This window comes from Schistocerca piceifrons, chromosome X (assembly GCF_021461385.2).
Source record: "Schistocerca piceifrons isolate TAMUIC-IGC-003096 chromosome X, iqSchPice1.1, whole genome shotgun sequence".
NCBI classification, from domain to species: Eukaryota; Metazoa; Arthropoda; class Insecta; order Orthoptera; family Acrididae; genus Schistocerca; species Schistocerca piceifrons.
The window spans coordinates 812,033,362-812,051,557 of record NC_060149.1 but is presented as its reverse complement, the minus strand read 5'-3'; the positions used below and the strand labels follow the sequence as shown (position 1 = coordinate 812,051,557).

Below are 18,196 nucleotides of genomic sequence, written 5' to 3'. Positions count from 1 at the left end.
CCTTGTTTGTTGTTGTGGTCTTCAGTCCTAAGACTGGTTTGATGCAGCTCTCCATGCTACTCTATCCTGTGCAAGCTTTTTCATCTCCCAGTACCTACTGCAACCTACATCCTTCTGAATCTGCTTAGTGTATTCATCTCTTGGTCTCCCTCTACGATTTTTACCCTCCACGCTGCCCTCCAATACTAAATTGGTGATCCCTTGATGCCTCAGAACATGTCCTACCAACCGATCCCTTCTTCTGGTCAAGTTGTGCCACAAACTTCTCTTCTCCCCAATCCTATTCAATACTTCCTCATTAGTTATGTGATTTACCCATCTAATCTTCAGCATTCTTCTGTAGCACCACATTTCAAAAGCTTCTATTCTCTTCTTGTCCAAACTATTTATCGTCCATGTTTCACTTCCATACATGGCTACACTCCATACGAATACTTTCAGAAATGACTTCCTGACACTTAAATCAATACTGGATGTTAACAAATTTCTCTTCTTCAGAAACGCTTTCCTTGCCATTGCCAGCCTACATTTTATATCCTCTCTACTTCGACCATTATCAGTTATTTTGCTCCCCAAATAGCAAAACTCCTTTACTACTTTAAGTGCCTCATTTCCTAATCTAATTCCCTCAGCATCACCCGACTTAATTAGGCTACATTCCATTATCCTTGTTTTGCTTTTGTTGATGTTCATCTTATATCCTCCTTTCAAGACACTGTCCATTCCATTCAACTGCTCTTCCAAGTCCTTTGCTGTCTCGGACAGAATTACAATGTCATCGGCGAACCTCAAAGTTTTTATTTCTTCTCCATGAATTTTAATACCTACAAGTAACAAATCTAACAGCCCACCTTCTTCTTCTTCTTCTTGGCTTCTATGTCCTCCCTCAATCCGATCTGATAGGGATCCCAAACGCTCGAGCAGTACTGAAGAATAGGTCATATTAGTGTTTTATAAGCGGTCTCCTTTACAGATGAACCGCACCTTCCCAAAATTCTACCAATGAACCAAAGACGACTATCTGCCTTCCCCACAACTGCCATTAAATGCTTGTCCCACTTCATATCGCTCTGCAATGTTAACGCCCAAATATTTAATCGACGTGACCGTGTCAAGTGCTACACTACTAATGGAGTATTCAAACATTACGGGATTCTTATTCCTATTCATCTGCATTAATTTACATTTATCTATATTTAGAGTTAGCTGTCATTCTTTACACCAATCACAAATCCTGTCCAAGTCCTCTTGTATCCTCCTACAGTCACTCAACGACGACACCTTCCTGTACACCACAGCATCATCAACAAACAGCCACACATTGCTATCCACCCTATCCAAAAGATCATTTATGTAGATAGAAAACAACAGCGGACCTACCACACTTTCCTGAGGCACTCCAGATGGTATCCTCACCTCCGATGAACGATCACCATCGAGGACAACGTACTGGGTTCTATTACTTAAGAAGTCTTCGAGCCACTCACATATTTGGGAACCAATCCCATATGCTCGTACCTTAGTTAGGAGTCTGCAGTGGGGCACCGAGTCAAATGCTTTCCGGAAGTCAAGGAATATGGCATCCGTCTGATACCCTTCATCCATGGTTCGCAAGATATCGTGAAAAAAGGGCGAGTTGCGTTTCTTAGGAGCGATGCTTTCTAAAGCCGTGCTGACGCATGGACAGCAACTTCTCTGTCTCGAGGAAATTCATTATATTCGAACTGAGAATATGTTAGAGAATCCTGCAACAAACCGATGTTAAGGATATTGGTCTGTAATTTTGAGGATCCGTCCTTCTACCCTTCTTATATGAAGGCGTCACCTGCCCTTTTTTCCAGTCGCTCGGGATTTTACGTTGGGCAAGAGATTCGCGAAAAATGCAAGCTAAGTAAGGAGCCAATGCAGCAGAGTACTTCTGTAAAACCGAATTAGAATCCCATCAGGACCTGGTGATTTATTTATTTTCAACCCATTCAGCTGCTTCACAACCCCAACTATGTCCTCCATACGGGAATCTGTACAAGACTCAAATGGCGGTGTTAGTATGATCCTCCTACGTGAAAGATTTCTCAAATGCTAAATTTAAAATTTCAGCTTTCGTTTTGTTGTCTTCCGTTGCCAGGCCACACTGATTAGTGAGTGACTGGATGGAAACCTTCGACCCGGTTACCGATTTTACGTAAGACCAGAATTTCCTTGGGTTTTCAGCAAGATCTTTTGCTAAGGTATGACGGTGGTAGTGGTTGAATGCTTCGCGCATCGCTCTTTTTACAGCAGCACGAATCTCTACTAACTTTTGCCTGTCCTCATTCTCTCGATCTTTCTTGTACCGCGAGTGCAACTGTCTTTGCTTCCTGAGCATTCTCCGAATTGCGCTGTTAAACCACGGTGGGTTTTTTCCGTCCTTATCCCACTTTTTTGGCACATACTTGTCCAATGCGTGATTTACAATGTGTTTAAAATTTGCCCATAATTCTTCCACGTCCATCATACCGGAAGTAAATGGTGTACTGACTGGTGGTAGGGTGGTGTGTTGTGGACACGGTACTTCCCTGTCGCTGGTTTCACACTTGCTGTTTGATCACAGTGATTATATACAAATTTGGGAAAATATTTATGCATATATTCAAATGTTTTTGATCTTAATTTTGAGTAAAAAGATTGTTTTGGATGTTTTAGACAATTCACATAATTTTTTTGTACGTTCTATCAGATCTGTGCTTTTAGACAGAGCACTGGTTGGGTGGGTGCTTCATTATTTAAAATGTATATTTAATGTTATTTTTGTGTCCACATATATAGTAATGTTTATTTACATTTGGTTACATTATATTTCAGTATATTACATTTCAGTGCATTACGTTACATCAATTTCACCAGACAGGAGCATTACATTTCAAAAATTCTTCTTTGTGCTATAAATCTTGAAGCAGGGAAAGGCACACAGTATTGTATTGTATGCCATACTACACATTTTCATCTGCTTGTACCTCTTCTGCTCATTACAGACAACACAGATTCTGTAGCTACTCCACTCTTCTGGCAGTTGAGGTCCTCCTGTCAGTCTTGAGGGGAGTTCAGATCTCTTTCCTCCACCAGGTCTTCTTCTCTCTACTTTATATTTTTCCAAGATTTCCTGGATGACTCCGATTTGAAAGTGGGCCTAGCTAGGTTTCCTTACAAATTTCTTGCACAAACAATAGGAGTTAAAAAGAGACACGTCCATAATGTGAATGAACAACTTGTGGTACCATTTAGTGGATTTTCTGATGCTGCCCACTGTCTTTATTACCTTCTCACTTGTATCCACAGATCCCATTGATTTGTTGTAGTCCAGCAGTGCTGTAGATTTTAATTTCTTCTGTCCTTTTTGACAATCCGCCTTTGATGTTTCCACCATTTCTGCAGAGTGGGCCGTCGTAAACAACCACACATCTTTTTTGTCACACCATTTTAGTGCCAACTGTAATAGATACAAAACAGAAAGTAAACTCACATTTCTTTAGTTTTTCCCACTATGTTAGGCATATATTTTCTTACGTGCCTGACTGTACCACAAGCATTGGTTGCCCAGTCATAAACCGACAAAACAAGGCAGGGCTTATCTACAAATTGTCACAGTACAAGGTGTCTCTCTTTCGTAAATATGGTTCTACAATTGTAGCTACGTCATCTCCCGAGATGCCGAGGTCATATTTGTGATGCGAGCTGCAATAGGCAATGAAATCTAAAATATAATTTGTGTGGACATTGCAAATAATCAAAATCTTTATTCCAAAATGGCTTCGTTTAGCAGGTATATACTGCGTGTTTTTTAATCTGCCTTTGAATAGTAGAAGGCTTTCATTTATGCATAATTTTTCATAAGGGTAGAAATTTTATGTATATTGTTTTCTAAAGTGGTCTATTACTGGCCATAGCTTGTATAAATAGTCATTATTGTGAGGCTTTTTTAATAACTGGCAAAATGTAAAAACTTCAAGATATACTGAAATTGGTCTCTAGGTAGCAGTTTAGAAAACATTAGTGTGTGAATAACTGGGTTCTCAGACGAATATTGAGATAGGCTCAATTTTCTTACTCTAGTCATGATAAAGATTGTGACAGTAAAGATGTAAATATCATTGATATTCACATCACTCTATATCCTTTGGACTCTCGTCGGAACATGACCAGCAGCCACCATGTGAGAAAGTTATCTATTAATTTCCTCACACAAAATATTGATATCCACACTAAAACCAGCTGAAATAAACTTAAAATGCTGTCATTGTGTACAATACCTTCCAGTCCAGAATTAAGTGTATCAGGCGTACATTTCTTCGGGTTCACGTTTTCACTTTTCCACATTATTTTTTGTTTTTCTTTGTTGTTCCGGTGCTTCTTCTTCTATGTCACTCTCTGTAGATTAATTTTCATCTTCAGTAGACAAGCCCAAGTTGAGAATTCTTTAGATATCGATGGAACAGCAGGAGTAGCACATATACCGTTCAGATGATAAATTGCTTTTGCCTTCAGAGTCACTACGTAGTATGAGGAAAAGAGCTTCCTCTGCAGTATATTGTTCCTCTGCCATATTTGTCTTGGTAGAAACAAAGTGAGGAGCTGAACACGTCAGTACAGAACGGAAACCAGGTGGGAAACCAGTAGTGCAACAAAAGCTGAAACTAGACTTTGAAACTGAATGCAACTGCCATCTGGTGACCCTGCAGCTAACTGCAGTCTTCCAAGACAGCCACTAGAGGCCACATAGTTAAAACTTCCACAGAAGTTGAGTGTAGTGAAGTGGAGAAATACCAAGAGAGGCCTAACTGCTAAAGCAGTCCACTGGCTGAGCGGCACAGGTGGAATCTTGTTTATATACCTGGTGGCCACTCAGTGCCTCAATGGTACAGTGAGTTTACTTACATTACTTACATTGTTTGACAACATGTATTTTGTTATAGATTACTTTTAGTTCTATGCAACTTCCACTTGCAAAACACAAACTGCTACACTTCTATTGCCTCTTACAACCAAATTTAGCCTCGTCAAACTTTTAATCTCCTCAACTCAAGAAACAGAAAACTGGTACTGACAAAAAAAGGATTCATTTCAAAAGCACAGAAGTGTTAATGTGGAAGCTCTAGTGACACCCATGATGGGAACTGTTATAAAAATATCTTTTCTGCTATCACTTTTGAGCTTCATCTTCTCTCCTCTTCTGTCTCAACAATTGAAATCATAACTCCCACCACCTTTCTGTTGTTGAATATAGATACACTGAAAAAGCACACAACTAAGTTAATTTAACAAAAGAATCAATTCCCCCACAGTAGTGGTGATTCTGAGTAAAATGCCTTGCTAGTGGCCGTATACAGTTTCACTTTTGTTCAACCAGTAGTGTCATTGTGGGATTTCAATGAAACAAAGTAGTGTGGAACTGAGCGGTATGCTCATCTAACTAAATGCTTTTTGCTGCTCTGTATCTCTCTTACATTAACACAGTCTAAGTTCAAAAACCACACTAATTACACTTTCAAATGACAATTGTGTTAGTACCCTAATCTGCTGCCTCAGGCAGACTCAATAAACCTGCAATTTGGTGCAGAAATCGTATTGTACATTGCAGAGTGAAATTGAAAAATTTAATAATCATCTAACTTGTGATTTTGTACACTAAAATCTTACTGAATCAGCAGTACTTTCATTTGCAGTTTATGTTGTCAAGATGAGTACGCATTAAGGTAAACAACTGTACTTTATCATAAGTAGCAATATCCTGAGCAAAACATAATTGTTCAGAAAACTTCCTGGTTAAAAATGTGACATTAATTGCCTAACCAACCATTGTAACATTTTGGTCAGACTCTACTGTGGCCTTATAGTGAGTGAGTGAGTGAGTGAGTGAGTGGCTGTCTTTTCAACTAGTGCACTGCATCTTAATAAAGCCACATCAATTTAGTAGCTGTATGTAGAGCTACACAAATTTAACAAACTGACTGTAAGTGACTGTTCTTTGTGGGAGCACTGTTGTCAAGGAAGTTATTACATAATTAAATTCATTGCCATCAAAAAATGCAACACTACACTTGTCTGCAGTCCGTCCTGTTAAGATATTCGTTCATTTTCTCATCAAAATGTAATGCCATGTGTGTTTCTGAGAATTTTACTAACAGAATTATGTAGTTTAAAAATTTATGATTTCTTTTACAGCAATATATGGAGCAAGCTCACGAGTTGGTGTTCAATGAAAATGTGTTACTGCAAACTCTTGGATTTGACGTAGCAATTGATCATCCTCATACACATGTTGTTCGTTGCTGTCATATGGTCAGAGGTGAGTGAGTTTTGTATGCAATGTCTTGGGTTGTTCAGTTGAAATCTTAAAAGCTATAAGTTTATGATAATTATTTATGTAAGGTTATGTTGCTGTCACATGTAACAATTCATTGCAGAGTGAAATATGATATAGCGTATAAAAATATAATACATTCTGAAAGCTTAAATTTATACAAAATCAAGTTCCATATATGAATAATTTAAAGTATTTTATAGCAGTAACTGGCTGAGTTTTGTTGTCATTCCATTTCTTCATAAACTCTTAATGCTCTTCCATCACTATGTTTTCCTCTGTAATTCAGGTTTTGAACACATGTAGGTTTTTAAATTGTCAGAAAATTGTGGTGAGCATTGAGGCAGTCATCCCCCTGATACGTCAGGTTGAAGATTCCCATTTGGCAAAACACTTTTTTAAAGGTATGCTGCCTCATAAACGTTCTTCATTCTTCGATGGCTTTCTAGCAGTTGTTTCTTAGCAGCCAAGAAAGGAACAACAGTACGTTGGGCCTGTTTGGATGCTTTGGGTAACAATGTCACCATAGTTCACGTTTCCACATTTATTGCACACATATCGGAAAGAAGCAAATGCCACACTTTAATCTCTTGCCTATATGTTGGTGTGTATATACTCACTCGGCGTTGCACTTCTTTGCATATAGCATATACACTGCAGCAACACTCTTAAATGGAAACTTTTTGGTTGTCACTTGTATTTCCAAACTTGTTACAGTCAAGGAAATATCCGTACACTGAACTGTTTAAGATGAATCAACAACACTTGCTTACATAGACTGTATCACGTACAGAAGTAAGACTTTACGTAACACTCACATTATGTGATAATATTAATGATGTCAAATAATGTGGATGTTACATACAAAACTTGTATACCTGACTGACTGCTTAATAGAAGCGTTATGGTTGTGAATACTTGTGTGCAATTATATGTACGTGTGGCATTGGAATTTGGTGTGCTGTCAAATCTGTATTGGAAGTATCATTTTAATAATATTCAGGGACAAACTATTAAAATTATCCTTCCCAGATTGAGCTTGAAATTTCTTAGTGATAAATATGGTGAGTTTCATGCAGAAATATGAAAGCATTGCTACCCAGATTTTTTAGAGGCACTGTGTTATCTCGGTATAACATGAATAAAGTGAGGACCATATGTATGTGGCAGGTTTGGCAAACAAGCAGAAAATGGTATTTATTTTATTGTGTATGAGGCTTGCACATTCTAGGCACCATTTGAAGATAAGGCATATTAGAGCTCGTACTGAGGCGTTCAGTCATTTTTCCCTAGTGTGATCTGCGAGTGGAGCAGGGGGGGGGGGGGGGGGGGATATGATTTTGGCACGAATTGTGCCCTCCGCCACACATCGCTTGGTGGCTAATTGAGTATATATGTAGATGTAGAAAACAGTGCACCTAAACTGATTTAGTTATAGAATTTATTCTGCAACTACACATTGGATGGTGTGAATATCCTACAGGGTCTTACAAATTCTGCTTTAATGGAAAAAAACCTAATATTTTTTCAGTATGAAAAGCAGTAAGATAACTTGCTTGTACTACTATTGCCTGTGTGCTGTCTTTTTCCTGAATGCAGGTTATAGTTTCGTGGTAGAAACTTTGATACAAACAAGGATGAACTTTTCTCCATGCACCTTTATATGATTGAAGATTGAAACTTGTATCGGATACAGTGCTCAATGATTCCAGCACCTTTGTTGTGTTCTTCTTGTTGAAAGTATTATAATACTATTGAACTTTAATCTGCCGGTAATTCTTCACTGGAGTGGAAGATTCATCAAAAGCATGAACGTATGCTCATATTGAACATTCTATTCTTGTACCTTCTCTTTCTTTTCATCTACACACATACTCTGCAAGCCCAGTATGGTGAATGATGGCGGATACCTTCTACCACCCCTATTCATTTCCTTTCCTGTTCTACTTGCACATAGTAAGGGAAAAACAACTGTATCTAAATACAAGCCCTAATGTCTCCATTTTATCGTCATGGTCCTTAGGCAAAATGTATGTTGGCAGCAGTAGAATCATTCTGCAGTCAGCCTCAAATGCCGATTCACTAAATTTCCATAATAATGCCTTGTGAAAAAAGCATTGTCTTTCATCCAGGGATACCCATTTGAGTTCATGAAGCATCTCCATAATACTTGGGTGTAGGTCAAACCTACTGCATACGTGCCAGCTCTCCCGATTTTTCTCCCACCTCACAGTTATTCCATTATTTCTCCCTATTTTTAGCATATGTAATATATATTTGATAGTATATATTTGATTTGAAAAAATGCCATTTCAGTTTTTTTTCTCCAATGGAGGGAAGTCCTTAACTCACTAGTCACTGTTAATCAATATATGTATTGAAATTTATAGTATTCTGGAAGTTACACATGACGTGTTTATCATGTGTTTGTGTGTTGTCATTGTACTTAAGTGAAGTCACTTATTATCCTACACTTTTACAATTGGTGCCTTGTATGTCATGTATTTGTAGCCATTTATAATTATGTGATGTCATAGGGAAAGGCTCATATCTGTTATCTCAAGATTATATTGGAAATGAGCTGCTGTTTTTGGTCATTTGTACCTCCCAAATTTTGAAACTGAATTTTGGCTTTTGAAAGATGGCGGGTATGCTACCGGTAACAAATCTAACAGCATGCTTCTGAATTGCATCGATGTCTTCCTTTAATTTGACATGGTGGGGATCCCAAACACTGTACCAGTACTCAAGAATGGGTTGCACTAGCATTGTATAAACCACCTCCTTTATAGATGAACTACTCTTTCCGAAAATTCTCCCAATAAAACAGAGTGGAGCACTCACCTTCCCTTCTACCAATCAACCTGACTGTCAAGCAGCACACCACTCATGATGTATTTGAACATTACAGGATAATTTTTCTTAGTCATCTGCATTAACTTACATTTTTCTGCATTTAGAGCAAGAAATCATTCATGACACTAACTACAGTCAGTCAATGACGACACCTTCCTGTAAACCACAGTGGCATCAGCAAACAGCTGTAAGTTGCTGCTTACCCTCTCCGTCAGATCATTTATGTATATAGAGAATAGGAGTGGTCCTATCACACTTCACTGGGGCAGTTCTGATGATACCATTGTCTCTGATGAACAGTTGCTGTTGAGGTCAATGTACTGGATTCTATTACTTGAAAAGTCTTTGAGCCACACACGTCTGGGAACCTAATCTATATGCTCTGACCTTTGTCAGTAGTCATCCATATTTAGAATTAGCTTACATTCATTTTACCATGTTAGTATTTTCTCTATTTGGAATTTACTAAAGTTACTCAATGAAAATACTTTACTATACAAAACCTGTGTTATTAGCCTACACACTGAATGTGCTATTCACTTTGACCATCTCACATATTCATTCAGGTTTTTCCATTGTTTCAACAAACATCTGTATCTCATACTAATCTTGTGTTGTCAAATTTAAGGGCCTCTCAAAATCTTTACAAGAGCAGCAAAATCAGGATGTCTTTTCAGTGAGAAACTGGAAAGTGTAATCTGTGAAAATAGAGAGTAGTGTCTGTTCATTTAAAGCCAAACAAGGCACATAAAGATTTATTCCATTATTTACGTGACAGTAAGTCTCACAATCAGTGCCTCTCTTTGGGTTGATTGCCAAAACAGATCTACTTATGATGTGTAGGTTGCTAACTAAAATAGACTGGAACTTAGTTTTGAGAAGCCTTATCAGGAGAAATGCATTTTTCCAACCTCTGTGTGTCCTGATTCGTGACTTGTTGGGGAAAGTGAAAATATTGGAGGAGTTGAGATGAGATTGCATAAGGGTGTTTGACTTGGCCGCTGAAGTCATGCACCTTTATGTCATCTTCTTTCGGGTGGAGAGGGAAACAAGTATGGGAGGGGGAATTGTAATGAGGTAACAGCCTGACAGCTACAGCGGAGTTGAATTTTTTTTGAAATATGAGACAGTTATTTGGGAGTGTGAAAACTTAATGTTGTTCAAAGGCACATCAGTCGCCTCCAATACCAAGTTCTTCTCTAGCCATCCTATTATTGTTATTGTAATAAATCATTTTGTGTATGTGTGTGGGTTGGTTGTGTCAAGTTGTTGACGACATAGTGTATTTAACTTGTGCTTCCAACTGATGGGAAATTCTAAGATGTGTTGTAATCTCTAGGAATTTATATTAATATATTATTTGTACATTGTTTGTTGTGAACAGAAATAACTGATGAAAATTGCATTTCTTTAATATATCTTAAATGTAACTATCCTAAAAAATACCATATTTCTCGACTCTAAGCTGTATCTGAGAAATGAGACTCGAAATCAAGGAGAAAAAAATTCCTGAATCTAAGCTGCACCTGAAGTTTGAGACTCGAAATTCAAGGGGAGAGAAAAGTCTTAGACCGCACCTCCAAATCGAAACAAAGTTGGTCAATTGTAACATGAGACACAATTTAGGTCGAATGGATGAAGATACAGCTACAGAAGTTTCGTTTGAGTCGTAAGCTTAACAGTTAAGCTTGACCAAGTACCCATTGCTATGTATCAGGCACTCCGTCCATATTTCTACGATGTTTATGTCACTCTAAGCTGAAAATGCGTTATTGTACTGTGTCATGCATTGTTTGTCGCATTCTGATGATGAGTGTTTACGACCTGTCGCCGCTCGTGTCATGGTTTCCTTTTGTGTGTGCTACCACCGCTTACAATAAAAAAAAAAAAAGAGAGGAATTGTCTCATTAGCGAAACAATGGCAAGAGACTGCTATTTGTTGTTACTTACACTATTGCTTTCTGTGATAATGATCAACAAGAACCAAATAATAGACTGCATATGATAAATGGTGTTCTGAACGACAGTTTAGTGAAAATTTTTCTCCGTTTGAAAATCTTTGCAGACGCCTCTTTAGTACATTATATTCTCCTCTTTAGTACATTACATTCTGCACAGAAATTAGAGCCATCTTAGATTTAAAAATCTAGTTAGTTGCCTTGCTTCATTTCTGACTATCACTATTCAGCATAAGAATAATACAAATATGAACATGATATGATATGTGTATTCTTCCGCATTTGCTGTTGTCTCACTCTAGTTTCGTAGTTTCTTAGGCAGACAGGATTTAAATGAGATAGCAGCAAACACAAAAGAATACATGGCATAATGTTTACATTATTCTACCTTTTCTTAGAATTTATTTACTGATACAGAGGTTTTGGCACCAGTATTTATCTTTGTGACTGCAAGCATGCCTGTATAGCGCTACATATATTCGACGGCAGAAGTTAGTTGTGGCGGCACCTACCAACATTTTTCAGAACTTCCGCTTGCTTTGCACTCTATTCTAAGCCGCAGGCAGTTTTTTGGATTACAAAAACCAGAAAAAAAAGTGTGGCTTAGATTAAATACGGTATGAGTTGTTCATGTACTTATAGATACACAGATGAGAAAAGTTTCAACAATAATGTTATTCCCCCTCTTTTGTTTCCGATCCTGCTTCTGTTGACCTCTGGATGTGTCCTCTGAAATTGACAGCCAGTAAAGATCTTGCACAAACATCATACTTCATGGCTTCTAACAGGTATGCAAACTCATTTCCAATTTTTTGCTGCATGTTATATTTAGATCTGGTAATCACTTTTGAATCCAATAGTTTTGAAAAGCTATAACAGTGCTTCAGTACTTTAGCTGCGTGTCTTAAAGCAAATAACAATGTTTTCACATTTTCATGCATGTTTAATGGAATTTTAATTTGAACCCTTGAGTAATAGGGAGAATTGGTATTGTGTGACTGAGGTATGTCCTGAACTACATAAAACTGGAACCCACCCCCCCCCCCCCCCCTACACACACACACACACACACACACACACACACACACACACACACACAGAGGGAGAGGGGGGGGGTATAGAGAGAGAGAGAGAGAGAGAGAGAGAGAGAGAGAGAGAGAGAGAGAGAGAGAGATATATATATAAGTGATAAAAGTGATAAAATAAACAGCACATTAATATCATAATATCAGTTGCAAATAAATATCTGTGTTCCATATTGAAGCCTTTGTGTTTTACATGCTGTGTTAAAGTAAGAAGGCATTAGTGTGCTCACAATAATTTTGTGCAATTTTACATTAGAAAAAATTAAGTAAGTCAGTCAAGAGTTTATAGGCGTGCTGTGTGGAAGATGAACAATACACAAAATATTGTAATTAAGCATTTCAGGCCAAGTTTAATGTAGCAATAAATGAGTTTTGTGTGTTGCATTTACTTAAGAAGATGTAGTAGTTAGTTTAACATTTTGATTTGCCAAGAAGAAAGAGCTGGTGTAGGTTGTTGATCATTTTCAGGACTATTGCACACTTAAAGTGAGCATCAGAGTTAAAGTGAGCATCAGAGTTAAAGTGAACATAACATCCCCAGTAGTTCAGGGGTTGTGATGTGTCAGGTGGAGGTAGGATTGACATTTAAACATACAAAAGGGAAGGAAGGATCTCTGATGAAAAATTGAGTTATTCAGTCACAGTTGTTAAAAATAATATTCAGTGTGACTGGCGTTGTTTCCTCTGTACTTGAGCACTTGGAATGTGTATGCTGTTAAAATTGAGGATGGTATGTCATTGTCGTCTGTTTAACATCAAACTGAACCATATTTCATCTTGGCATTTTTCACACAAAAGAAATCATTGTCAAAGGTGAAAAGAGTAGTGAGCGACAGAAATATTCTCAGGACTAAATCATGACTGATCTTTGTGCTCGTAGACTAACAGAGGCCTGGCCAACATTTGCACTCCCAGTGTACGCTCAGACTCTGCGAGCGCATTAGAGTCTGCTGAGTGCTCTGGCTTCCCCAGCAATGCGCTATTCTGAGGAAGTGTGTGTGAGACAGCTGAAGGCTACACATGCAGGAAACATGGGAAGACGTAATTGCAACACAGTGCAACTATTTCTAAGAGACGAATGATGCAGCATACTTTTATAAGCTGGCGTTTTACACGTGTGTCTATTTTCAAGTTTTAATTTTTGGCAAAGCAATTTCTTATGCAGATTATAATCTATTAAACTCAAATGTTATCAGAGCTTTGTCAATTTCAGAAGAGAAGAAAAAATGTTTACCCATGTTGTTGAACCAAATATTGAAATAACTTTAGCAGCTTGTCTGTGTAATTTAGGATACCTCTCTTGGGGGTAATATTTTATAAGTCTTGTAAATACCTGGACGGGACGAACAGGTCATTGAGCTGGATGTTCCATTGTACATCTATCACCTCAAGTCAGAAGTAATGAGGTATGTTAGCAGCGAAAATCGAAAACAATCTGACAAATAAATAAAAATCTACCTTCAGTCTTGCAATGTCTTGCAATTTCTTTGAGAACTTGTGATGAATTGTTTCAATTACTGAAATGTATCCAGTCATGTCTGGTCCACAAATGACTGCCATGAGTTGTGGAAAATGTTTCATGTCATGAACACAAAGCTGAATTTTCCACAGGGTTAATTTTTGTTTGATAGCATCATTCTTGTCCTCCACATTTATTACCAAATGATTCCCCTTTTGCATTGAGACTCACAGAAAATTCAAATCATTTGTGATGTCAACAATTAAATATTTTGTTACCACTCTACTTACATTTAACTCAGCTTTATTCCCTAATGGGCACCTTCAGTTCAGCTGGCATTCACTGTCATTTGTTAGGGGGGGGGGGGGGAAAAAAAAAGGAAAATGCTTCGTGTCATCTTTGTGGCTGGTGTTGTAATGTTGTTTTAGTAAACGTTTTTCCAGCTCATATCAGTTGCTATGGCATATTAAGCCCTTTGCTTGGCCATTAAATGATAAATAAAAGGAAGGCAGTTTCCATCTGTCATTGAACAATTGGCTTCTCCACTTTTTCTTTTTTGGAAAACACGTGAGTGCCTTAGTACTAATGCAGAACATAAATCTAATTTAATGCAAGTAATGTTGTCAGCAAACTGTTTGGCATCTGACAGTGCAACTGTCCAGCTCTAGCAGCATCCCGCTGCAGCCTTCATTGTCCTTTTCATCCTAACCCTTCAGTCGTGCTTGCCGCTATGTTTGGAGCACTAGGCAAGAATGCAACTGGAGCGCTTGTGCTCATGGAGCACTGTTTGGCCAGGCCTGGCCCAACACTTACCCTCTTGGTACCAAGTTACACTAGTCATATAACCAAGAATAAAGCAAAACAGAGCTTGTGGATTAGCCATTTGGGAACTTTCATATGCTTTGTAATGTCTACACAGAGGTAAGACATATGCTGATAAAAGAGTAAGTGGATGTACTAATCTTTGGTGAGTTATGAGCAGCACTACACCCACCTGTTTTATTTTTATAAAGGAAGTAACAGTCTGCTGGTATCCTACTGAAGGTAATAGCCAATGTGACTGAATGAAGTGCTGCAGGATTTATACTGGTCATGGCTTCAAGAGTAGGGCTCAAATACCTGTCTGACCACCCTGAGTTAATTTTTCACTGCTTTCTCAACATTGCCAGATGAATACCGTAATTGTTTATTCAGTAATGGCATTGTCAGTTCTTTCTGTAAACTATAGACAAATGAATAAGTGGTCTCTGATGATCATTATGTTCTGAGATATGAAACATTTTGAATTCTTTTAGCAGTCATTGCAAAATATAGAAATAATGCATTTTCAGTGCTCACAAGGGGAGGCCACGGCATTGGGATCACGGATTTACTTCAAACTTTGTACACCTTTAGTAGGCCATGAAAAGGACGTAATGTACAAGTAGCAAGGTGAAGTTTCATGCATCTGTTATGTATCACATGTATCGGTGCATAGGTGCTGGATCTTAGAGTTTACGATGGTCAAGTGGTTTGCTTTCGAGCTACTTAACACGAACATGTATGGGACAACGATTTGACTCCCATCCAAACTTTATTTTTAATATATATATTTCTTTACATCATCTGTCATATTATTTAATGTATATGACATTTGAGAGATAATATAACTTAAAAAAACAATAGTGAATTTCATGTTATTTGGCTACTTGCTATTTTTAAATAAATTTGACTGTTAGAACAAACATATTTGTAAGTATTGACAAGTAAATGATGAAATGGATAGTTGTTCCTGAAAATGTATGCCTGCCATGATTTCCAAAATCCCTTACACACAATCTGGTAAGGTACTCGGAACTACTTTGTATCTCAACACTTTGAGCTGCAGGCACAGAGGCAGGCTCCATTTGGCAGTTAACCCGCGTAGTGGTGAGATGTTGCTAATGTAGCAGGAACGAGTAGTGTAGGTGAAAATTTTTTTGAGTGTCACAGAATTTACTCTTGTACTATAAAAATGAAGGTTTGAGTGGGACTAGAACCACCGCCTCATCCACGTTCATCCTACAAAGCTCAAACACTAACCACCTGACCACCATGAACTCTTAACGCCTAGCACCTATGCACAAATAAATGTGTTACATAATAGACAAGTAAAACTTCTCTTCTGATTTTCTCAGTATTGCCACAGTAGTGCACCTTACCACTTGCACATTATGTTGTTTTAATGGCCTACTAAAGGTGTGAAAAGTTTGTAGTAAATCCATGATCCCAATGTTGTGGCTTCCCCTTGTCAGGTGGGGAGCAATAAATAAGTATAGAAAGTTCTGAAGCAGAAGGTTGCAAATACTGCCTGTCCATCCACATTGAGATTTTATGTAGTTTGTGTGTATTAATTCTGGGGAATATCTGAATGGTTTCTTCTAAACTGTTGCTAATTTCCTTCTCTATCCTTGTGCAGCTGATGTCTTGCTGTCTCTGTGTGGCATAATGCCTCAGCATTCATTATTAACATGACAGGAGATAAAAGCTTCATTTTTATGAATAATTAAGGCAGTGATCTGAGTGGTGGATAGACATTTAAAATAGTGATGAATACTTAGACTTTTAAACTCTTTGCTCTTCAGAGTAGGTGCTTTAAATAGGTGTACACACACATTTTGTACTATGGAGCTTTACTGGTATGTTTAATGATCCAGGACGAGGAAGGTGGGCTAGAAGAAGATTTCTGAGAGTTGCATAGAGTGAAGACTCACCTGAAAGAGTCATAAGGATGAAAGAATGCGGTCTAAGGTAGATAAAGAAACAAACAAATAAATAAATAAATAAATAAATAAAATTAAAAAGAAGGTTGGTAATAGAGTAAGGCCAGCAAAAATTAGTAAATTATGAAACCACAAGAGGGAGGCTTGGAATCAGAATGAAATAGAGTAATAAACAGAAGTAGGGCAGAGTAATGGAAAGGAGGTGTTGACATGGAAACATATACAAGCAGAGACTTAGTTCAGGAGAAATGACAGACTGTAGGATGTGCTGGAAGGGCAGCCGCAGATGCACACAATTCATAGTTGTTCATATTGTAGTGGGATTGATATGATAAAAGTTATGAGCTATTTAATCAACTATACTAGAATGGAATGTACTTTCCACTTGGTTGTGAAATTTGCCCATGGTCAAGGTTTGGAGTTGAACATGGACCAGAGAATGTGCATTTGTCAATCTCAAATGGAACACTACATGGTAGCTGCAACTAAAGGTCTTGCTAAAGCCTTTCCTGTTGGAATGATCAGTACCTACTTATTGACTGACTAATTATGTATCTGTGTGTTTTGAGGTTGTGGAACAAGGAGATTAATTTTTAATTGTTGAGACAAGTAATGACATGAGCATCTCAAGGCAATAGTCCTGTAGACCATTCCATGCTATAGTGCTCACACACAGGTTTTATCATGTCTGGAAGTGAAGGAGTGTATAGGGGAACTCGGCAAGCATTGCCTGAGATCAAGTTTGGCAAACCTAAGGTTCCAGAGGGGGGGGGGGGGGGGCTGGAGAGTGTGGCTATATCACTGTTTCTTATAAACTCCGCACATTACATCAGCACTGTGTTTTATTTTGTAACGTTCTTTTTTGACGTCTCATTCAGTGGCACATTATCATAGAATACACCGCTATTTATCAGAACAACACAATAACTTGCCATGTGGCATGGTGGCGGAATATAATGTTCAAAGAGACTGGAAAACTTAGCTTAACTTCCATGGTTGTAATGTTGGCAGAAAAGTGTTTTGGCATAAAACTTAAGTTGAACAGTTCATAGAGGAAGTAATAGATGTTTAGCAGAATACAAGGCATTTAGGCAGAACACATCTTAGATTGCAGTCTGTGGAGTGTTGGTTGCACTACAATTGTATTAAACTGCACAACTGCATGTTTGATGTGAATTAATTTCTGTTTCTGTAGTTTCTCATGGCCTGTAAATAGAGCCTATTAATTGTACTAAAAACCCTCCAGCAGCTTGAGCAAGCCTTTGCATAGTACTTTCACCCACCTACCCAAAAGACTTTAGGTGTTCAGTTTTCTTGAAAAGACTTCTACAAATATATCCGTAAAAAACAACAATAGACCTTGTTCTTTGATGTTGAACATATTTATCATTATTTAAAAAAAGGAGGTAATTAAAATTTTTCTTGATGATGGCTTGGTCCAAGTGAGGTTCAATTTTGAAACTATTGATGTTGAAGGGTGAAGTATTTTTCATGTATCTACAAGATGGTACACTGCACCATATAATCGACTGATAACCAATGTACAAGGTGCATTCAAGTTCTAAGGCCTCTGATTTTTTTTCTCCGGACTGGAAAGAGATAGAAACGTGTGCATTGTTTTAAAATGAGGCCGCGTTCATTGTCAATACGTCCCAGAGATGGCAGCACCGTACGGCAGATGGAATTTTACCGTTAGCGGCGAGAATGAGAACTGTTTTAAATACTTAAAATGGCGACGTTTTCCTTACTTGAACAGCGTG

The 18,196-nt window shown here is 37.9% G+C and overlaps 1 protein-coding gene across 3 annotated transcripts in view; it reads left to right on the top strand.

The window, feature by feature from the left end:
* LOC124721986 (cyclin-T-like) overlaps positions 1–18,196 on the top strand; it is a 117,068-nt gene that overhangs the window by 20,779 nt on the left and 78,093 nt on the right. For all 3 annotated transcript variants that reach the window (XM_047247157.1, XM_047247156.1, XM_047247155.1), the window contains exons 3-4: positions 6,199–6,322; positions 11,894–11,939. In XM_047247157.1, the coding sequence (XP_047103113.1) occupies positions 6,199–6,322; positions 11,894–11,939 (170 nt within the window). The remainder of the gene's footprint in view (positions 1–6,198; positions 6,323–11,893; positions 11,940–18,196) is intronic.